Source organism: Neoarius graeffei, chromosome 15 (assembly GCF_027579695.1).
Source record: "Neoarius graeffei isolate fNeoGra1 chromosome 15, fNeoGra1.pri, whole genome shotgun sequence".
Taxonomy (NCBI): domain Eukaryota; kingdom Metazoa; phylum Chordata; class Actinopteri; order Siluriformes; family Ariidae; genus Neoarius; species Neoarius graeffei.
In genome coordinates this window covers 36281756-36305107 of record NC_083583.1, presented here as the reverse complement: position 1 = coordinate 36305107, position 23352 = coordinate 36281756, and the positions used below count along the sequence as shown (strand labels likewise).

At 41.9% G+C, this 23352-nt stretch overlaps 2 protein-coding genes across 4 annotated transcripts; one reads left to right on the top strand and one right to left on the bottom strand.

Annotated features, from left to right (window-relative positions):
- Positions 1-5202: 5202 nt before the first annotated feature.
- lrrc39 (leucine rich repeat containing 39) lies at positions 5203-13983 on the top strand. Its single transcript, XM_060941217.1, has 9 exons — positions 5203-5488; positions 5679-5850; positions 8479-8584; positions 8661-8817; positions 8989-9125; positions 9873-10018; positions 10203-10355; positions 11522-11664; positions 11792-13983. Exons 2-9 carry the CDS (start codon positions 5723-5725, stop codon positions 11854-11856), a joined length of 1035 nt encoding a protein of 344 aa, XP_060797200.1. The 5' UTR covers positions 5203-5488; positions 5679-5722; the 3' UTR covers positions 11857-13983.
- Positions 8125-22926, bottom strand: trmt13 (tRNA methyltransferase 13 homolog). 3 transcript variants are annotated; one of them, XR_009656685.1, is made up of 12 exons: positions 22790-22926; positions 22582-22631; positions 22218-22284; positions 17273-17335; positions 14894-14963; positions 14527-14633; positions 14282-14449; positions 13904-13976; positions 13744-13818; positions 13264-13654; positions 9046-12249; positions 8125-8777 (listed from the first exon to the last, which is right to left on the bottom strand). XR_009656685.1 is itself a non-coding variant. In XM_060941215.1 (11 exons), exons 1-11 carry the CDS (start codon positions 22922-22924, stop codon positions 12081-12083), a joined length of 1368 nt encoding a protein of 455 aa, XP_060797198.1. In that variant the 5' UTR covers positions 22925-22926; the 3' UTR covers positions 8125-12080. The 3 variants fall into 3 exon arrangements, 2 of the variants coding, with proteins under 2 accessions (XP_060797198.1, XP_060797199.1); XM_060941215.1 differs by having other exon boundaries at positions 8125-12249; XM_060941216.1 differs by having other exon boundaries at positions 8125-12249; positions 13904-13972; positions 14371-14449.
- Between the last annotated feature and the right edge of the window lie 426 nt (positions 22927-23352).

Sequence of the window (23352 nt, the reverse complement as noted above, 5' to 3'; positions counted from 1 at the left end):
ACCCTTCTTTACAGATGTGAAGCCTGGACGTGGTACAGGAAGCAAATCAAATTCCTCAAAGCCTTCCATATGCGTTGTCTCCAATGCATCCTCGGAGTGACTTGGGGAGGACAGGATCCCCCACACGCTGATCTTCAGCGCGGTTAACTCCACAAGCGTGGAGTCCACGATCCTCCATCGTGTCCTCCGATGGACCGGACATGTCATCCGGATGGTCCTTTACAGAGAACTCGCACAAGGACCCCACTCCCGTGGAAGACCCAAGAAGCGTTGGAAGGACTTCTTGAAGTGGTCCCTGCAGTTGTGCAACATCCCACCTGCTGACCTGGAGATCCTTGCAAAGGACCGTGTGAACTGGAAGCAGATTGTGTCCCAGGGAGTCCGCCACTTCGAGGAAGAATGGACCAGGCTGAGGGAGGAGAAACAGGCCCAGCAACGCCTTCAGCAATTCCTTCCCTCTGCTTCCACGCCTGGTCCCTTTGCCTGTCGTCGTTGTCCCAGGATCTGCCAGTCAAGGATCGGGCTTCTCTCTCATGAGTGGGCGCATGAGACAGCAACAACCTCAATAGCAGCAAGACTTGGGAAGGCAAAGAAGACAACGAAGAGGAGGACCTTGCCATCGTCAAATACTGACGGACAGCCATAAGTAAAAATAAGTCTCGGTGAAGGTGGCAGTGGCAAATCATTACCTCCAGGTAGAGGCAAACAGGTTTTGTGCTCAAACTTCTAATGAGTTTGTCAGAGGTTTTTTAATTGTTATAGAAAGCCATTTTTCAGTTGTTGGAGCAGAAATTTGTCAACTGTAAATTATATCTATTATCTTGAAAGGTACCAGTAATTCAGGAGTTGACGTTTCCTACTCTTGGAACATGGTGAAGAGAATGCACAGTGCCAACAGGTGCTGGTTTTGAACAGATACTAGGTGAAGGTGTCTGTGTCTGGACTCCAGATGCCTCGGCTCAAGCAGAAAACGAGTTGTGGAGCTGCCCAATGGCAACATAGATGAGTTTATAGCGTCCACTGGAGAGGCTTTTCACTGCCTCTTTTTAATGGATTCAGACAGCCTGGTGGCTGTACTTCCTGGCACAGAGTTTCTCATCCACCAGGTGCTTCGTCACGGAGAGCACCAGACCATTGGGGCAGTGTTGATCTGGCACAGGCTGGACAAAAAACAAAACATAAGGTCCTTAAAAAAAGTTACATCTGATTACCTGATCAATGAGTCACACTTATGACCAAGCAGCTCTTTGCATTTAGTAACTGCTCACAAATCAATGATTAGTTACTTGATGATATACCATCTAATTAGTTCCTGTTTTCACTTGCACTATAACGGCTAGTCATTCCCTCACCAGCCTCTCTCTTATCTCTCTCTCTCTCCCCTAATATTACTGAGTAACCCAAAGTGTAAACTCCTCTGTCTTAAAGACTTGCCTGTGTTACTGACTGTTACAAAGTACTGACACCTGAAAATAACACACTTTAACATCCAGTACTTTATTATAGTGTGTACGAATATGAGCTATAAAAACACAAACTTGATCATACCACAATATTCATTCAAAGTATCCTGATTGTTGTAGTTTATCTCATTATTAATATCTCATAGAACCATGTTGTTCAGACTTAAAGGACATGGGACATGAAACATAAATGCACGCTATATCAGTTTCTTTCCATTAAAAATATGAAATAATTGCATCAACAAATACAAAATTATCTATTAAATTCAGCAAAATCATTATATTCGTGATGATTATATGGCATTTCTGCTCGAGCTCCGATATGCATATTTTACAACCGGAAGAGCCGCTGTCACGTGATCATACGTCACAAAAACTTTCGGGCACAGCACAAGCAGGTAGATGAATATGGAGAAGTGGATGACAAGAAAATTGTTTTTATAGTCTTTAACGTACATTGGACATCATGGTGTATTGTGCTGCTTATGGTTGCAATAATTCCAATGGGAAATGCCCTGGAGTAAGTTTTTTTGCATTCCCCAAGGACCCAAAGCTGAGGAAAGTGTGGGCTCACTACTGTCGTAGAAAAAACTTTGCACCTACTGTTTCCCACAAACTGTGTTCAGACCATTTCACTGAGGATTCTTTCAACAATACTCAGGTACTGAACGAAATTAATTGCCAAGCCAAATTTAAGAGGTTACTTAAAGATGGAGCCGTTCCCAACGTCCCAATTCAGGAACAAGACGGCGGAGTGAAACCCGAAGTGCTACGGCTACCACGAGGTGCATTCGCTAAGCGACTGAAAGCCGAGGTAAGGATTAGTATTATAATTTTATTAGTATTATAATTAAAAACATCGGTGACGAGAATAGGCTGTATAGCCGGGTTCATGGAGGCAGTGATAGTGCAATATACAGGGCCTAACATTCCTACAACTGTAGACAGTCAAGAAATCCTGTAACATTAATGGACATTTAAATAAATGTTATGTTAGTAAGTTTGTTTAACTTTTCTTAATTTTCATCTCTTTCGCCAAACGGCGTAGTGTTGTTGGCTGTGTGATGGCGTTTCGCCATTATGAATGTTTTCATCTCGGACTCTGGAAGCATTGTATCTCAATCTCGAAAAATATCAGCAAAAAAAAACTAGCTTGCAACGGACTTTAGCTAGATCTATGACGAACTTTCAATGTATGATACAAAAATAATACTTCTTTCAACAGATCATTAGCCTTTGAGCAGAATTGATTTTAACTTACCAGGATGTGTTATCGAGCCGACCGCTTTCAGTTTCATGGGGACTGAATGAACTCTCACTCTCAGAATCATCTGACCCGTCAGAGTAAAGACAAGATCTATGTTCATGTGAATTTCCAGCTATCGGTTCGAATTGATAGGGTCTAACCTCACATCTCTGTGAAACATCGGGAATGTCACTGTCGATGGTGTCCATTTCGGTAACCTGTTTACATTAGATACCCAAGCGCTGGCTCCTTGGAAAGTTTTTGTGACGTCACGGGTCACGTGACCACCTAGCTAATTAATGAATCATTGTTTTACGCTGATGTATAAAAAAGTTGAATAATGTGATGATTTTCACATTTTTGACGCCCTGCAGTGATTTAGATGGCATTTCTTATGTCCTTTATACATAATTATACCCAGAAAAAAATCCATGTCCCATGTCCTTTAATGGCACTTTAATTTTCAATACACATGCATTTAATACATTTATGTATAACACCTATGCCTTTAGAGGTTCCGTGCTGAGTGATTGTGTCTCTTTCTTCACTGCTTGGTCAGAGATTCACTTTTATTATAGGCACAGTAGGTTTAAAAGTCTCTTGCTTAAGGAGTCAGTAAAACTGTTAGACTGCATTACCATACACGTCAGGGTATAAGAAGTTCATTTTATATATCCTTTTAAAAATAAAGTGCTACAGATTTACTAAAATTCCTACCATCATGTTCCCTTATAGGAGTTGTGTTGCTCTGTATACAATAAGATGTGATCAGTGTTGTAAACGCCACCTCCTAACACAGGGGACCATTATTTACGTGCCTCAGACATGACAGAATGGGGCGAAAAGATTCCTTGAGTTGAATCGGTGCACAGTGGTTAAGTCCTGCATTCATGCTGCAAAACAATGTGATCAAAATGTTTTGTTGTTGGAGCTAGTCATTTTTTTTTAAATGTGAGCAGTATTTTGCACCCCTTAAGATACAGTGGTGCTTGAAAGTTTGTGAACCCTTTAGAATTTTCTATATTTCTGCATAAATATGACATCAGATTTTCACCCAAGTCCGAAAAGTAGATAAAGAGAACCCAGTTAAACAAATGAGACAAAAATATTATACTTGGTCATTTATTTATTGAGGAAAATGATCCAATATTACATATGTGAGTGGCAAAAGTATGTGAACCTTTGCTTTCAGTATCTGGTGTGACCCCCTTGTGCAGCAATAACTGCAACTAAACGTTTCCGGTAACTGTTGATCAGTCCTGCACACCGGCTTGGAGGAATTTTAGCCCGTTCCTCCGTACAGAACAGCTTCGACTCTGGGATGTTGGTGGGTTACCTCACATGAACTGCTCGCTTCAGGTCCTTCCACAACATTTCGATTGGATTAAGGTCAGGACTTTGACTTGGCCATTCCAAAACATTAACTTTCTTCTTCTTTAACCATTCTTTGGTAGAACGACTTGTGTGCTTAGGGTTGTTGTCTTGCTGCATGACCCACCTTCTCTTGAGATTCAGTTCATGGACAGATGTCCTGACATTTTCCTTTAGAATTCGCTGGTATAATTCAGAATTCATTGTTCCATCAATGATGGCAAGCCGTCCTGGCCCAGATGCAGCAAAATGGGTCCAAAGCATGATACTACCACCACCATGTTTCACAGATGGGATAAGGTTCTTATGCTGGAATGCAGTGTTTTCCTTTCTCCAAACATAACGCTTCTCATTTAAACCAAAAAGTTCTATTTTGGTCTCATCTGTCCACAAAACATTTTTTCAATAGCCTTCTGGCTTGTCCACATGATCTTTGGCAAACTGTAGATGAGCAGAAATGCTCTTTTTGGAGAGCAGTGGCTTTCTTCTTGCAACCCTGCCATGCACACCATTGTTGTTCAGTGTTCTCCTGATGGTGGACTCATGAACAGTAACATTAGCCAATATGAAAGAGGCCTTCAGTTGCTTAGAAGTTACCCTGGGGTCCTTTGTGACCTCGCCGACTATTACACGCCTTGCTCTTGGAGTGATCTTTGTATATTTGTTTTATTCACTACATGTAAAGTTATTAAGTATTCTTTTATTTTTATTCTTACTGATTTCCAATTAAAGAGGGGGAACACTGGAGCAGGAACCTCAGAAATAGTGATTTAGGGGAAGCCATGACCTAAAGGTTAGAGAAGCAGTTTTGGGACCAAAAGGTTGCCAGTTTGATTCCCTGGACCATCAGAAATGGTTCAAGTGCCCTTGAGCAAGGCACCTAACCCCCAACTGCTCCCCAGACAGCAATGGCTACGTTGTACGTTGCTCTGGATAAGAGCGTCTGCTAAATGCCTGTAATGTAATGTTCAGTTAATACAGTGAACTGGGATTTAAGTTCAATTCCAGTTACGTCATGTCAGTAATTCAGCCATTTTAAGGTGTGCAAAATGTCTCCATTACATTACTTTTTGTAAAGCCTGTTGCTGATCTGGATGTTTTTACTATTCTTTGGAGAGAACGGTATCTGAGGGTCAGGAGGCAGCTGCTCTTGTACTAGCTCTGCCATGTGACGTTCCTGTTCTCAGCTCTGGGTCTAATTTTAGATCCTTCCCAGAGTTACGCTTCATGAGGGAAAGCCAGTGACAAACGCAATCAGGATAATGAGTTTTTAAGCAAACGGGAATTCTTTCAACACTATGCACATCGGGATTGTTAAGGAAACAAGCTTGATGAGAATCTAAAAACACTGTCCAGAACAAAATGTGAAAATATGTTAAGGGACACATCATTTAAATGGATGAGAGTGGTAAGTGAAGTCTATTTTCATAGGTTTCTAAATATATTGTGAATCTCACACTTATGTAGCGTTACGTAGCTCTCAGTCCTTCATCTTCACAATGGCAATTCAACAATTTTTTCAATAAAGGGAATGCATTGTTTAGAATTGGGTGTAATGTCATATTGTCCCATATTTTCTGGTTTCCTTCATTTGCCAGTGCTTTATAGGTTATAAGACAGGCTGAGTGTGTGGAGGGTTGTCATGACCGGCGTGACCGTGTGTTTTGGGACGGTGAACTCCATCAAGGCTTTATGGGAAACCAGGATAAAGAAGACCAAGGAGGAGCTGAACAGGGAGAAAGAGCAGCGGGAGAGAGCAACTGTGGGAAGGTGAGTGAAGATCACTACTGGAAAATGAAAGTCTTAATTATAAAACATGAACACTAGTAGGATGTATTCAGGAAAATTAGGACAGTTAAACTTGTCAACATTTATTTTCCGGTAAAGTGTGTGTTGTGGAAGTGGCTGATAGAAATAACACGTCTGAACTGATGGAATATAACGAATGGATGCAGAAAACACCTAAAACTGTGGTTAAATGGTGCATTAATTGATTGATTTAAAGTGCATTAAATTGTGGGATTTTTTAAAAGTGAAACATCATCATCAGGGGAATAATATAGACTGGGAAATATTAAATGTTACTTAGGCCGACTACTGTGTATACGTTTTATTTACTGTACTGAGGTTTGTTTTTTTAAAACCAAGTTTTCATCAAAGCTGCTACTGCAAGAAATCAACTCTACACATTACTCATTTTAGTGGTAGTTTTCTACTATGACTTTTCCTTAATTTTAGAAAACACTCGTTGTGAATTTGGAAAATATTTGGATTTTCTAAACCCTTTTATTGTACCTATTGCTGTAAGATTTGATAAGTCACTCAGACCAACATCTGTAATTGATTTTACTCAGTGTCTTGCATTCATACAGTATTAGAACATGATGACGAAGAATTTGGAGATTTAAAAAAAATTTTTTTTTTAAAATGTGATCGACTGATATCATTACAAAGTATACAAACAGATAAGGTTTAAAATATATAATTATGGACAAAAGGAAAAGCCTAAACCAACAACTGTCCCAAATAACCTGGGTAAGTCTCAGTAAAATTGGCCTTCAGTCAGTGTTAAGGGTAACCACACTTCTTCACAATGACGGAAACATTTTTCCTTCATATATACACACTGACGACACCACAAGGAGTTCAGAAACATATCCGTGTTGAGGTATTTTCTTTTATGAATGAAAAGAAAGCCGAGACAACGTGAAAATTCAGTAAATGTCGCATCTGAATTCACCCCATGTTTCTTATTTTTAATAGAAGACGCCATAGAGTTAGCTCTGTAGTATTAAAAAAAGGGTCCAGTTATACAAAATTCCTTTCTTACAAAGCTAAGCGACCTGCACAACTGAATTGCAACAAGTTTCCTTTTAATATTTAACCATTAACAAGTAGCTCATGCTTATAAATAGGACAATTCAGAGCCAAGCCGGTTTATGTTTTGAAAACTAGCTGCTGAACTACAGTTGGTTCCGTTTTCCACACACTGATGCTGTAGTGGGGCGGCGCGGTGGTGTAGTGGTTAGCACTGTCGCCTCACAGCAAGAAGGCCCTGGGTTTGAGCCCAGCGGCCGGCGACGGCCTTTCTGTGTGGAGTTTGCATTTCTCCCGGTGTCTGTGTGGGTTTCCTCCAGGTACTTTGGTTTTCCCCCACAGTCCAAAGAGCCGCTATCTGGTGGCTCTAAATTGAGCGTAGGTGTGAATGTGAGTGTGAATGGTTGTCCGTGTCTATGTGTCAGCCCTGTGATGACCTGGCGACTTGTCCAGGGTGTACCCCGCCTTTCGCCCGTAGTCAGCTGGGATAGGCTCCAGCTTGCCTGCGACCCTGTAGAAGGATAAAGCGGCTACAGATGATGGATGGATGATGCTGTGGTGGTGTTTTTTTTCTTGGTTTGGTCTGCTGAACTTCTTTGCTGGGTAGGTGTTTGGCTATGTTCACATTACCAGGCTGAAGTGACTCAATTTGCCTGAATGTACCACAGACCTGATTTTTTCAGGGCTTTTGTGGACGCAAGAATCCGATCTTTTCAAATCAGACTAAAGTCACGTTCATATATGGTCATAGATTGGATATGTATCTGATTCATGGCCATGTGACACAAATGAGAAAGGTCAGACAGGAATTCATGTAGCCTTTTTGCTCATGCACTGACTGCTGTCTTCATCAGCAACACCAACAGGGCAGCAAAACAATAGAGGAGAGCTAGAATAGCTGCAAAAACAGCAAAACCTAGCCGTCTGGATTTTTTTTCTGCCTTCCCGACCTGATCATATACAGCTGACGACTTGTTTGCTGTCCTGCAGAGCAAATTGTGACATATACATTATCTACCATCACATCCATTTAATTGGTTTTAATACCATGAGTTGTCTCACAGTATGAGGTTTTTTTTGTTGGTGGTGAAGCAGACGACTCATGCAAAAACCTATCAATGTGTGCATGTGCGCTGTTTCAGAGGACAGAGGTGTTCAGTTAGATACAGGCGACTTGATTATGAACGTGTACCGTCAAGACAGACAAATCCAATCTAAGCAAAAAAATCAGAATTGAACAACAAGGCTTTTAATGCGAACATGGTCAAATACAACCAGGATCTTCGGCTAAGTGCGAAATCACTGGTCTTCTACTGGTGTCTTGTAAATGTTCAGAATCAATCCTAAGCAGTGGTACTTGAGCAGTTAGTGAGGTCTGCATGAGGGTTACATGACAAACTAGTGCCAACGAGAGCAAGAGAACTGCAGTCTTTTTGCAAGGGTTCCAATTTGTGCTTGGAGTTCGGATAAAAGTATATTTCAAATTAAAGCTCAACAATGGATTTGGACACATCCAGTCTATATAACAACAACGCTGAAAAACAAAGAAGCTCATTTTTATACATTTCTTTGCTCTGTTAGGTTGACGGGGGCATGGGAAGATCGGATCACCTTGGCCAAGTTAAAGGAAAAAATTGTGACTGAGGATGGGAGGGTCATCCTACGCATTGAAAACGAAGCATGGAAGGTACCTCCAGAAAACCTGAATTCGATTTTTCCCTCCGTTTACTTCATCACAGAGTTTGACAGATGTGGATTTTCAGGCTCTTCCTGCAGCCCTGGTCCAGCTCTCTCAGATTCAGGAGTGGCAGCTTCACCGAACAGGACTTCAGAAGATCCCACACTTCATCGCTAGCTTTCAGAGCCTTATAGTTCTGGACCTGTCCCGCAACGCAATCACAGAAATTCCTAAAGAAATTGGTCAGTACAGGCTCTTCGTATTTAATTGCTTTCCCTTTTCTGATTGTTCTCATCAGGGAAAATTCTAAAACATGCACAGGTTCTCCAGGAACCACTGGGGTACCATTGGCGTATTATAGGACAGTATTGTCTTTATATGGTTTCATAATGGTATAAAGGTCTTCTCACCAGGTAAGCTAACCCGGTTACGAGAGCTCCTTGTGAGTTACAACAGACTGAACTATGTACCTGAGGAGTTGTGCAGCTGTGAGTGTTTGGAGCGACTGGAACTGGCAATGAACCGGGATCTGGACGAGCTTCCACACCAGGTATTAGGTCTTCTGTTGGTGGCTTTTATATAAGGATCACAGCAGTGCTCACAATTTTAAACATTCTCACACTAACAAATTTGTTGTTGGTTGTCTTTGGTCACAGTGGCACTTACGTGATCAGCAGTCATATCAAGCATTCTGATAATCAGACTGCTGATCTCAATTTAAGCTCAAATAATTTTTACATTGGACAGATTGTGTTTGCAACAAACAAAACTGGGCCAAAAATCATACAATATGAAGCTAGTTTTAGTTACATCCTATATAAAGAATCTAGATACCATACAATGAGTTGCCGGTATAACAGGAACACCTACACCCATACTTACACTCGTATTTTGTCAGCGTACGAGGTGCGTGTGGTGGTGGTGGGGACACCCATGGAAAACATGGACACAGGATTAAATAAATAATTAGAGAAGTAACTGATTGTGTTACATCCGGCATCTTTTTGTTCAACCAAATCTCCAGAACACATGGCGTTTCTAAGTGCTACAGCTCTGTTTTTAGGCTCAGTTTAGCAGCTCACGTCTACACCAAACAAAAAACCCCACACCACTTCCACCCAAAACACACAGCCTGCTTGATTCACTTCCTGCAGTCGAGTCGATACAGAATCTCTCTTTCACCGAAGCTGGCCTGAGATGAGATGCTCTTGGACTGTTCGATTTGGTCTGAGCCAGAGTTCTAACACTTCAACAATGACATCTTCACAGAATGCCATTTCTGTTATTGGTTCCTCAGCTCAGCAATCTGAAGAAACTACACCACTTGGACCTCTCGATGAATCAGTTCAGCACAATCCCTGAGTGTGTGGTGAATCTTCCTGCTCTTGAGTGGTTGGACATGGGTGGGAACAAACTAGAAAGGTTACCAGATGACATCCACAGGTACACAAACCGTAAATCACACAAGTGTGTCCTTACCCCTGACCTAGGCATCATTTATCAATCATTTAGCCTGTAATAGATAAACGTCATCATGGAGCAGATCTCTGTAAACAACGTTGGCTTGCCTTGCCGCCGTTAATTAAAACGCCATAGCTTTTTTTTTTTAATTTCCCGTTTGATCCAGGATGGAGAGGTTGCACACGCTGTGGCTCCAGAGAAACGAGCTGGAGTATCTACCAGACAACATCAGCCGCATGCATAACCTGGACACGCTGGTGCTCAGCAAGAACAAGCTGAGAGACATTCCTCCACTGATGGAGGGCATGACCAACCTCAGGTACATACACTAAGTAACTTTAAAAACGCACATTGATAAAACTTGCTGAATTCGTGCTGAGTTTATCTCAAGAAGAAAAGAAATATATCACAATGGAAAAATAACTTCGTTCCGCCCGAATAAGTTCCAAATCTGTGCTCAAATCAGAATTTAAGGGAGTTGTACTCAATAACGTACAATATGACTCGGGTAGTCAATGACATGGACAGGCTTTAATTTTCAAACAAATTTTGCATACACTGTACACACACACAATCTTGCCTATAAATACCCGGGGGAAACGATGGGAAAATTGTCATTATTGAAGATGCCACGCCTAAGCCAAAATCAACGTGAACAGGCCATCGGGATGTTGCGTGCCGGAAGTACACAGACAGAGGTCGCCCGGCACTTCGGTGTTCATCATTCGACCGTTTCCCGTTTGAGTCAGCATTACAGACAGACAGGGAGCACCAGGGATCGTCCACGCCCTGGTCAGTCTCGAGTCACGACGCCAGTTCAGGATCAGCACATCAGGCTAGCTCACCTCCGTGACAGATTCCTGACACCCTCAGTCACTGCTGCTGAGACCCCTGGACGACACAGACCCAGAATCTCCAGCATGACGGTCCGAACATGGACCAACTGTCACTTTGAATTTATTTATTGTGAATTAATTCTTGAGTTTGACAATAAATGTCCTTTATCGATGTTTCAAGATGTGTGTGCATTACATACAATATCATAAATTTCAAATATATGCATGGATCTAAAGTGATATCGTGTTGAATTCCATTGTGCGTTTTTAAAGTTACTTAGTATACTATTCTTAAATGATGGCAGAAAACTGGGAAAAAAAAGGCTCCTGTAAATATATACTGTAACTGCAGAGGTGCCCAGATGTATGGTTTAGTCGTAGCATTGATGATCATGGTGATACAGAAGACATCTGAAAACTATGCTTTTCAAATTTTTCAGATAAAACAGCAGTCAGACCAAATGCAAATAAAATTCACTTGGTACAAAAGGATGCGGAATGTGAAAGATGAGCATTTATTTCTGATGGTGGTTACTTCCACTTTCAATTTTTGAAGACAGACTGTTCGATTCTCATTTTACTGATTGGAAGAATCTTTAAAATAATATTTTAAAAAATAAAAATAATGTAAAAATAATGTTTTTGGCAGGTTTGTAAATTTCCGAGACAACCCTCTGATATATGACGTGACTCTTCCTGAACTAAAAGAGGACGTGGCAGAGGAGGAGAACGATAGAGAGATGTTTGGCCGAGAGTTCATGCACCATTACATCCACGAAGCCCGCAAAAGAGGTTACGCCGTACTCAATATGCACTGTGCTTACAAATGCTAGGATAGTTTTCATTTCCAATAAAATAATCCATTAAGAAACCTGCACAGCTCTTGTATGAACTGCTGTCCATCAAAAATGTGTTTCAGGATCCCAAACTTATACATCAGTGCTAAATGTGAAGTTGGAGGATATGATAGAGGAAGTGGCGTGACTCCGTCCTGCATGCTGCTGCTACTGGTGCTGTTGCCTCCTGTCCTGATGAACCTGTCCTGTCCTGTCCCGTCCTGTCAAGATGTGTTATGCTTCAGTAGCCTAGGCCTAGTGAGAGCGGTTTTGTTCTCTGCTGCTGCCACTGTGACCCAAAAAAAGAGAAAACGAAAAATGAGCTCATCTTTTTTTTTTTGCTATGTGTCTCTGTCTGAAGAGTTTGTGTTTTTAACTGGGAAGCGCAGTCAGGAGGACGTTCTCTAAAGACACGTCTCGGCTGGTGTAGTATCTGAGGCTGGATGTGAAGCCTTTCTGCTGGAGGTAATGCAGCCTGCCGTGGTTGATCAGCATCTTGCACAGGCGTCCGACGTACTCGCGCTCCTCTGCTGAAACGGCACTACAGGGACCAGAGAACACACACGCACAGTTAGTACTGAGAACACAAATCCCGGACATTTATCACCTAAAGGCCAATTTATGCTGACAACCCAGTCCTCGCAGATAACGTCTGCGAAGCCCCCCCCCCCAGACGCTCTGCGCGCACCTCCCAAAAATTGTGACCACCGCAGACAGCCTCGCAGACAAGAGGGCTCTGATTGGTCCACTCTACATCCGCTGTACACGCACTTCCGCTTCCCTACTTTCCCGGTTTGGTTTGTTTTCACGACTGCCATTTTTTAAAACACGAGCGAAGATGGAGCAGCACGAAGAGCGGTTGATCGAGGAAGTGAGGAAGTACGTACATCTATATCCTCCGGTTACTTATAATGACGAGAACTGGAGTCGTAAACACTCCACTAACCACACCCACCAACTACTCCTAGCGATTTTGCGACTTCGCGCCCCCTTGTGTTGTGGCGGTGAATAACATCGCGCACGCCTATTACTCCCCGCTCAACGATAAATTACAACTGTCTGCGAAAAGCTATCTGCGAAAGCCTTGTCGCGAGAGCACGCAGAGGCCTTAAGGAGTAGTGTATAGATTCAGCAGAAACCATACATAAAACAGTGCTGACTTGGATACAGTTTTGTTAAAAATGGGAATCAAGTTAAGGCAGCAAAGACATTGGACCAGCCTAGATTAGACTGGACACTTAATTATAGAAAGGAAATAAATTAGCCATAGAGCTTTTGGCCCAAAAATGCCAGTGCTGCCTGCAGAGAAATGATCAAAGAGGCACTGCTTTCTCCCTCACTATCCCGGATTCTCTTACTCCATCCGTCCATCCCCCTCTCTCAATCTGTCTTCTCCTATCCATTTCTCTGTCCATCTCTCTCGCGCTCTCTCCCTCCATCTATCTATCCAACACCCAGTCTCTTCCTATCTCACTTTCTCTCCATCTTGCATTCTCCTCCCCTCTATCCATCCATCTCTCTCTCCCTCCTTTTCCACTAATCACGAAACCCTTACTTGTTGAGATGATCAGGTACGTCTTCAGAACTCCCTTCGTGTTCACCCTCTTCTCCTTCTTCGTCTTTGACGTTCTCTTGGGAGGAGTTCTCAGGATTTAAGGAGGATTTGACTTTGCTCATGCCACACGTAGCCCAGCTGGACATGCGCTGGAAAGCTGAAAACTCTGTGGCTCCGAGACCTCGCTCTCGGAAAAAGTCCTTTCCTACATAATGCCTCCAGTCACAGCGATGATGGCAGCAGAGTGCGACAGCGAGCCCCGACACCACGACCTCCTTGCTGCTTTCAGAACCATGCATCACCTCCTCACTGCCTTCCTGCAGTTTTAAACGTTTAGTAGGAGGCTCATGGTCTTTGGCACTGCGCTCAAATAAACATCTCAGAGCTAAATCTGTGAAGAATATGCCAAAAAAAAAAAAAGACTGGTTATAACCTATATGAAAACAGACAGAAGGTCATAATTAACCAGAATTTACTCACCTGTTGCTGCACCACACAGATGTTTGCCCACTGCGATTACAGGAAGTCGTTTTTCTTGTAAAAACGGCACTCTGCCTATTGCACGTCAAAGGAAGTGAAAAGATTATTACACGTGTATTATATCTCAATTTCCTAGTTTAGGTGAAAAATTATCACTTACTTAAGTCAAGGTGCTGAATGTCAACCTGCAGCCTGTCGAATGTTGAGTCTGTGTTTTTGTGTTTGCCATCTACCTTAACAAATAAGGAAAAATGTATTTTAGAAAGGAAAAAAAAAATATATAAAACCTAAAACCATAAACAGCAATGCCAGTGGTTTTTAATGTAATACAAGCCTGACGTGAAATCTTTAATCTGTTATATAGTTTAAAATGCCGCATGGAGACAGAGACATGGCTTCTGCTATTGTGTTTTAGTAAAGAAGGCGTGGCTTCTGTGATTGTGTTTAGTGAAGTAGGTGTGTCTTCTGTGACTGGCTTTTAAAGAAGGGGATATGGCCTCGATGGCTGGGCTTCAGAGTCGTGCTTGAAAACGCATACCTTAAAGCGAGTACTGGACCTCTCCACTAACAGGAAGTGGACGTTCTCGGCTTCCTGAAGGGCAACGTGAATCCAGTGAGAGAGTTTACCTTTTCCAGCACCAAACTCCACATAACATCTCTTCGACCCGAGGAGATCCAGAGCCTCCATATTCCCCAGGATTGAGGCCTGTTAAACACACAACACGTGTTCATGTACAATTCAGATTTTTTTTTAAACCAAGTTGTTGTTGTTTGTTTAATTACCTGCTGCTTGAGGTGTTTAAAAGCAAAGTTCCCATTCTTGGGATCGTTAAGAGCTTCGTTTAAAGCCGGATGAGAGAGAAGGCTCGTGTCAGGTTCTGTGTTTAATCCTGAGAGAGAGTGTGGAAATGGGATAATAAAAGCAGTGAGAGTGAAAAAAAAAAAAAAAAAAAAAGCTACACCGTGGCCCACCTGTTACTCCATGCGTTACTCAAGACCGATTCTTGCACTAAAAATTTAACGTAAATATACATTTTGACCAAACTGTTTCTTTAAAGATTTGAAAAAAAAAAAATTCTGTAGGACCAGATAAAGTCCTAATTTACCAATTTTTTTTTTTTTTTTTAAATAGGCCTTAATCTACACGTACCTTTCACTGCAGTCTTCAGTTTCTGAATAAGACCATCCAGCTCCTCTTTTGATCGCTCAGCAATCGACACCTTCAACAAATATCAGCATTTTAGGAAGGATCTCATCTCATCTCATTATCTGTAGCCGCTTTATCCTGTTCTACAGGGTCGCAGGCAAGCTGGAGCCTATCCCAGCTGACTACAGGCGAAAGGCGGGGTACACCCTGGACAAGTCGCCAGGTCATCACAGGGCTGACACATAGACACAGACAACCATTCACACTCACACCTACAGTGGTGCTTGAAAGTTTGTGAACCCTTTAGAATTTTCTATATTTCTGCATAAATATGACCTAAAGCATCATTAGATTTTCACACAAGTCCTAAAAGTAGATAAAGAGAACCCAGTTAAATAAATGAGACAAAAATATTATACGTAGTCATTTATTTATTGAGGAAAATGATCCAATATTACATATCTGTGAGTGGCAAAAGTATGTGAACCTCTAGGATTAGCAGTTAATTTGAAGGTGAAATTAGAGTCAGGTGTTTTCAATCTACGGGATGACAATCAGGTGTGAGTGGGCACCCTGTTTTATTTAAAGAACAGGGATCTATCAAAGTCTGATCTTCACAACACATGTTTGTGGAAGTGTATCATGGCACAAACAAAGGAAATTTCTAAGGACCTCAGAAAAAGCGTTGTTGATGCTCATCAGGCTGGAAAAGGTTATAAAACCCTCTCTAAAGGGTTTGGACTCCACCAATCCACAGTCAGACAGATTGTGTACAAATGGAGGAAATTCAAGACCATTGTTACCCTCCCCAGGAGTGGTCGACCAACAAAGATCACTCCAAGAGCAAGGCGTGTAATAGTCAGCAAGGTCACAAAGGACCCCAGGGTAACTTCTAAGCAACTGAAGGCCTCTCTCACATTGGCTAATGTTCATGAGTCCACCATCAGGAGAACACTGAACAACAATGGTGTGCATGGCAGGGTTGCAAAGAGAAAGCCACTGCTCTCCAAAAAGAACATTGCTGCTTGTCTGCAGTTTGCTAAAGATCACGTGGACAAGCCAGAAGGCTACTGGAAAAATATTTTGTGGACGGATGAGACCAAAATAGAACTTTTTGGTTTAAATGAGAAGCGTTATGTTTGGAAAAAAGAAAACACTGCATTCCAGCATAAGAACCTTATCCCATCTATGAAACATAGTGGTGGTAGTATCATGGTTTGGGCCTGTTTTGCTGCATCTGGGCCAGGACGGCTTGCCATCATTGATGGAACAATGAATTCTGAATTATACCAGCAAATTCTGAAGGAAAATGTCAGGACATCTGTCCATGAACTGAATCTCAAGAGAAGGTGGGTCATGCAGCAAGACAACAACCCTAAGCACACAAGTCGTTCTACCAAAGAATGGTTAAAGAAGAATAAAGTTCATGTTTTCTAATGGCCAAGTCAAAGTCCTGACCTTAATCCAATCGAAATGTTGTGGAAGGACCTGAAGCGAGCAGTTCATGTGAGGAAACCCACCAACGTCCCAGAGTTGAAGCTGTTCTGTACGGAAGAATGGGCTAAAATTCCTCCAAGCCAGTGTACAGGACCGATCAACAGTTACCGGAAATGTTTAGTTGCAGTTATTGCTGCACAAAGGGGTCACAACAGATACTGAAAGCAAAGGTTCACATACTTTTGCCACCCACAGATATGTAATATTGGATCATTTTCCTCAATAAATAAATGACCAAGTATAATATTTTTGTCTCATTTGTTTAACTGGGTTCTCTTTATCTACTTTTAGGACTTGTGTGAAAATCTCATGATGTTTTAGGTCATATTTATGCAGAAAAATAGAAAATTCTAAAGGGTTCACAAACTTTCAAGCACCACTGTACGGTCAATTTAGAGCCACCAGTTAACCTAACCTGCATGTCTTTGGACTGTGGGGGAAACCGGAGCACCCGGAGGAAACCCACGCGGACACGGGGAGAACATGCAAACTCCGCACAGAAAGGCCCTCGCCGGCTGCGGGGCTCGAACCCGGACCTTCTTGATGTGAGGCGACAGCGCTAACCACTACACCACCGCGCTGCCCTTTAAAAGCATTTATTCCTTTGGATAAAATAAATTCTACATATTTAAAAAAAAAAAAAACCTCTCTCACAATTCAACGCAAAAGTTTGCATCCCCCAGCATGGTTTACAGGTGATAAAATGAATTTGCAACTATTTTATGATTCTCTACTAAAATTATTTTTTTTAATTCCAAGGAGTTACCAAAAACAAGAAAATAATTCAAAACATGAGGGAAAACATCAGCATCTCATGCTACAATCTAAGATGTTACTCTAGGAGCATCTTTTTCCAACAAGTACATGAGTGCAAATTATTTTTACCTCATCAGTGGCGTTTTCCTCTTCAGTTACAGACCCAGCATTGATGTCTTTCACATAGTAGACCTTAAAAACAAATCAGACAAGATGACCATACAGGATACTCTGAAATGAAAGGATTTTCACATTAAGTATGTTTATGTTAAAATTTGTGTGTTTAATGAGTTGTCTGTTGGTTGGTGCTGTATTTTTGTTATTCGTGTAAGAAGTTAGCGGGTGTGTGCCACTCTGATGTCACAGGGGGACACTGTTATAGCTAACACAGTTACAAAGGCATTCAACAGAAAACATTTCAATGACATAAGGCTTTCTGATCATGTTTTGTTGTTAGCTCCTGAAAAGAAAGAAGGGGGGGGGGGGAGAGCAAAAGCTTCCTTTCTCATCTCATCTCATTATCTCTAGCCGCTTTATCCTGTTCTACAGGGTCGCAGGCAAGCTGGAGCCTATCCCAGCTGACTACGGGCGAAAGGCGGGGTACACCCTGGACAAGTCGCCAGGTCATCACAGGGCTGACACATAGACACAGACAACCATTCACACTCACATTCACACCTACGGTCAATTTAGAGTCACCAGTTAACCTAACCTGCATGTCTTTGGACTGTGGGGGAAACCGGAGCACCCGGAGGAAACCCACGCGGACACGGGGAGAACATGCAAACTCCACACAGAAAGGCCCTCACCAGCCACGGGGCTCGAACCCGGACCTTCTTGCTGTGAGGCGACAGCGCCAACCACTACACACCGGGCCACCCAGCTTAGAAGTCGTGAAGACATTAATGCAAACGCTAGACTGAACATCCCAGAATGCAGTGCAGCCAAAGGACTTAGCAAGTTACTGATCCTCAAGATGATGAGTGTGATTGGTTTGACAGTGTTATTAGTGTAAATGTTGAAGCTTTGGAAGCTGATATGTTTAAGCATACAGTGGTATGCAAAAGTTTGGGCACCCCTGGTCAAAATTGCTGTTACTGTGAACAGTTAAGTAAGTTGAAGATGAAATGATCTCCAAAAGGCATAAAGTTAAAGATGACTCATTCCCTTTATATTTTAAGCAAAAACAATTTATTTTCATCTTTTACATTTTCAAAATGACAAAAAAGGAAAAGGGCCTGAAGCAAAAGTTTGGGCACCCTGCATGGTTGGTACCTAGTAACCTCCTTTGGCGAGTATCACAGCTTGTAAACACTTTTCGTAGCCAGCTAATAATCTTTCAGTTCTTACCTGGGGGATTTTCACACACTCGTCCTTGCAAAAGGCTTCCAGTTCTACAAGTTTCTTGGGCTGTCTTGCATGCACTGCTCTTTTGAGATCTATCCACAGATTTTCAATGATGTTTAGGTCAGGGGACTGTGAGGGCCAGGGCAAAACCTTCAGCTTGTGCCTCTTGAGGTATTCCATTGTAGATTTTGAGGTGTGTTTTGGATCATCGTCTTACTGTAGGACCCATCCTCTTTTTAACTTCAACTGTTTTACAGATGGTGTGATGTTTGCTTCCAGAATTTGCTGGTATTTATTTGAATCCATGCTTCCCTCGACCAATGAAATGTGCCCTGTGCCACTGGCTGCAACACAACCCCAAAGCATGATCGATCCACACCCATGCTTCAGAGTTGGAGAGGTGTTCTTTTCCTGGAATTCGGCACCCTTTTTTTCTCCAAACATACCTTTGCACACTGTGGCCAAAAAGTTCTATTTTGATTTCATCAGTCCACGGGACTTGTTTCCAAAATGCATCAGGCTTATTTAGATGTTCATTTGCAAACTTCAGACGCTGAATTTTGTGGCTAGGACGCAGGAAAGGTTTTCTTCTGATGACTCTCCCATGAAGGTCATATTTGTTCAGGTGTCGCTGCATAGTAGAACAGTGCACCACCACTCCAGGGTCTGCTAAATCTTTCTGAAGGTCTTTTGCAGTCAAACGGGTTTTTATTTGCCTTTCTAGCAATCCAACGAGCAGTTCTTTCAGAAAGTTTTCTTCATCTTCCAGACCTCACCTTGATCTCCACTCTCTCTGTTAACTGCCATTTCTTAATAACATTACAGTCTGAGGAAACAGCTACCTGAAAACACTTTGCTATGTCCTTGTAGCCTTCTCCTGCTTTGTGAGCATCAATTATTTTATTATTCAGAATGCGAGGGAGTTGCTTAGAGGAGCCCATGGCTGTTGATTTTAGGGACAAGTTTGAGGAGTCAGAGAATTTATACAGCTTTGAAATCTGCATCATCTGACCTTTCCTAATGAAGAATTTAAACAAGCCACAGCTCAATAAGCTAATTAAGGTCTGGAACCTTGGTAAAAGTTACCCGAGAACTCAAATGTATTGGGGTGCCCAAACTTTCGCATGGTGTTCCTTTTCTTTTTTCACTCTCCAATTGTACAAAACAAAAATAATACACAAATCTTGGAGAAAGCACTGAAATGTATCGTCTTTACCTTTATGCCTTTTGGTGATCAGTTCATCTTCTGCTCACTTAACTATTCACAGTAACAGACATTTTCAGTAAGGGTGCCCAAACTTTTGCATGCCACTGTAGTGTACAGAGGAGGAGGTGAGAGCTGGACAGACCTGGGGCCACATTGACTAAGCAGGGCAAATTAGCATGAGGCCACAATCATTAAAAAAAAAAAAAAGCACCAATGGGAGTGGCCAAATCTGCAACTGATCTACAGACAGTGTGTAAATTAATGAACACACATACAGTCAGTTCATTTTAATAATGACCAACACACTATCAAGAGCAGCGCAAATTAGTGTAAAGTCACAAACTACAGAATGACGTGCTGCAGTAATTGATATTTTCCAATATCTTCCTCCTCTGGCATTCCAAATAAATTAACACAAGTGGAGAAAGTTCTCTCCCTTCTACCACACGCTTTTTTTTTTTAATGCCTCATTCCTGAGCATAGAGTGGGACTTCCTCAAGCAAACATAAATTAGGTGCATTTTGAAGAGAAAATATTAGCCTTATCTGAGCAAACAAAAATCTGTTCTGTGCATGCTCAGTGTATGCTGTGTGCGCTGGCAGACCCATACACACACGCGTCTCTCTTAACATCTCAAAATTAAATAAACAGTGCAATTAACAGTAAACTGCCTACTGCAAACCTTAGTAAATCATGTGCGGTTCATTTAAATACTCTCCTTCCGCAACTTTTGTGATCTGAAATGGAACCTCCTACAAATACATATGCAATGAGGTCAGCCGCAAAAATAACCTTTCACACTTCTTCTTTTTCCAGCTGCTCCCGTTTGGGGTCACCACAGCGGATCTGTTCCGCGTATTTAATTTGGCATACGCTTTACACCGGATGCCATTCCTGATGCAACCCTTCCCAATCTATCCGGGCTTGGGACTGGCACCAAGTATGCACTGTCTTGTACAACCCCAGTGGCTGGGTTTTTATTTATTTATTTTCATCTCATTATCTGTAGCCGCTTTATCCTGTTCTACAGGGTCGCAGGCAAGCTGGAGCCTATCCCAGCTGACTACGGGCGAAAGGCAGGGTACACCCTGGACAAGTCGCCAGGTCATCACAGGGCTGACACATAGACACAGACAACAATTCACACTCACATTCACACCTACGCTCAATTTAGAGTCACCAGTTAACCTAACCTGCATGTCTTTGGACTGTGGGGGAAACCGGAGCACCCGGAGGAAACCCACGCGGACACGGGGACAACATGCAAACTCCACACAGAAAGGCCCTCGCCGGCCACGGGGCTCGAACCTGGACCTTCTTGCTGTGAGGCGACAGCGCTAACCACTACACCACCATGCCGCCTATTTATTTATTTATTTTAACCTAATCTGCATGTCTTTGGACTGTGGTGGAAACCCACACAGTCACTGGGAGAACATGCAAACTGCACAGAAAGGCCCCCATCGGCTGTGAGGTTCGAACCCGGAGCCTTCTTGCTGTGTGGCGACAGTGCTGCAGCAAGGAAGCAAAAAAAAAACAACGCACCAACCCTTTGTCATGTGTCTTTATAAAATCCTGAGTGGTTTTTAACAAAAAAAGAAGGTCCGCGCTGGTGCAAACCATTAGTAAATCTGGCCTGAAAAGACTAAAATACCACTGCATCACTTGCTTTAGGTGAAGTTCAAATCTAACTGACCCCACTAGCAGCAGGGGCTCGAACATGGATAATGTAGGAAACCGTTAAAATCACAAAGAAACATGGTCCATGAATGGAGTTTAAAATAAAATAATTAAAAAAAAAAAAAAAGTCAAACTTGAACATAATTGAAGATCACATGATAAAGTTAAATATGCATGTGTGTATATTATATACAACTGATATAATGTATAACTGAACATGTTCAGGATGGATTTTTCTTTATGTACCTTAAATATATTATTAATTGTAGTTACTTGGCACATCAGTGTCAAAGATCAAAAACAACCCCATTTATGCAGCTCAAAATGTCGCATTCCAACAACATTCCCATGATGTTAATATTCACATCCTGACTGCAGTCATGCAAACAAACAATAATAATAATAATCTAGCTGTGCTGTCAGAAAAGAAAAAAAAAGGTATTTTTCTTACCGTGCTAACCACTTCCACGGTAAGTGGTTAGCACGGTCGCCTCACAGCAAGAAGGTCTGGGTTCGAGCCCCGTGGCTGGCGAGGGCCTTTCTGTGCGGAGTTTGCATGTTCTCCCCGTGTCCGCGTGGGTTTCCTCCGGGTGCTCCGGTTTCCCCCACAGTCCAAAGACATGCGGTTAGGCTAATATGGGACGGCCTTGGGCTGAGGTTTCCTTGAGTGAGGCACCGAACTCCCAACTGCTCCAGGCGCTGTTAGCATGGCTGCCCACTGCTCTGGGTGTGTGCGCATGTGTGTGTTCACTGCTTCAGATGGGCTAAATGCAGAGAGGAATTTCACAAGTGCGTGATGAATAAAGTTGTGTTTTCTTTCTTTCAAGATGAAATACTCACAGGTTTGGGCTTCTCCTTTGAATTACACTTTTTCAGGTGTTTTACCAAACTGTCTTCAAACACAGTGCTGTCAGAAGAAATACATATAGGTTTTAAAAATATTGTTTTTCTTTTTCCAAATAAGTGAGTTTTACAAAAGCCTCAGCAGTGAGTGGAACATTTATTGAACTATAGATTAGTGAGGTATGTGTGCACAGTCACCACGTTAGCTTTTTCCCCTCTCCATGTTCTTTAAAATAATAATAATAATAATAATAATAATAATAATAATAATAATAAAGGATAGCCCAATTATGTGCACAGTTCACAATCTCATAAATTGCCACCATGAACATCTTTTCAATGGGGTCCTCATATAACTTACTGCTTTGGGTCCAGAGGGCAGGGGATCCGTTTTCTCTCACAATGTGGATCCTACAAACAAACAAACAAACAAACAAACAAAAACAAGACGCACGTGAGAATTCAGCGAGTGTCAGTTCACGTCACGAGCATGTAGCTAACGGGCTAACCAAAAACACTGAAAATTGGACACAATATCTATTTTACGGCAAGTTAAAAAAATAACATACTGCATTTCCGTGTTCACCGCAAAACTTTCTTCCATTCCCAGCCACCATTTTACAGTAACGTTTCTTTTTTGCCACATAAAAGCCACATCGCCCGGGTAAAGGAGCTGAAACTCCATCTGATGCGACCGCCGCCATTTTGGCTCAATTCGAAATGAGTCTCGACTCCTCCTTATTCAAGCGCCCTAGAAAGTACGTAAATGAACGTGCTTTTACACTCGCGTAGTGCACTACATGTTTTCTTGTAGGTGAAATGAGATTCAACCAACGATTCTTCAGTGCGGTCAGGTGAACACTGCCAAAATAAAAACCACATAATATTATTATCATTCAATATAATACCAAACTAAAAATGATAAGCTAAAAAACCATTACAAAAGTCTACAACTTAAAACAAAAAAAGTTTAGGTTGTAATTAGGAATTATATTTCTCTGACAGGTAAACAAACACTGAGATTTCAGTCGATTAATGTTTGTATTGCTACAAATATTTAAAAGGGTAATTAAAAGTTGGTTCTGGCGAACTGTGCATCTATATCAATGTTAAGGTGAAAATTTATATGTAT

Bases quoted from the DNA above. Each gene is read 5' to 3' on its own strand.
- lrrc39 (XM_060941217.1), top strand. From the start codon at position 5,723: ATGACCGGCGTGACCGTGTGTTTTGGGACGGTGAACTCCATCAAGGCT. The intron at 8,818-8,988 runs GTCAGTACAGGC...TCTTCTCACCAG, and splicing joins AGAAATTCCTAAAGAAATTG to GTAAGCTAACCCGGTTACGA. The intron at 10,356-11,521 runs GTACATACACTA...TGTTTTTGGCAG, and splicing joins GAGGGCATGACCAACCTCAG to GTTTGTAAATTTCCGAGACA.
- trmt13 (XM_060941215.1), bottom strand. From the start codon at position 22,924: ATGGCGGCGGTCGCATCAGATGGAGTTTCAGCTCCTTTACCCGGGCGA. The intron at 17,336-22,217 runs GTGAGTATTTCA...TTTGTTTTTAAG, and splicing joins CAAAGGAGAAGCCCAAACCT to GTCTACTATGTGAAAGACAT. The intron at 12,250-13,263 runs GTAAGGGTTTCG...TGGTCCCTGTAG, and splicing joins GTACCTGATCATCTCAACAA to TGCCGTTTCAGCAGAGGAGC.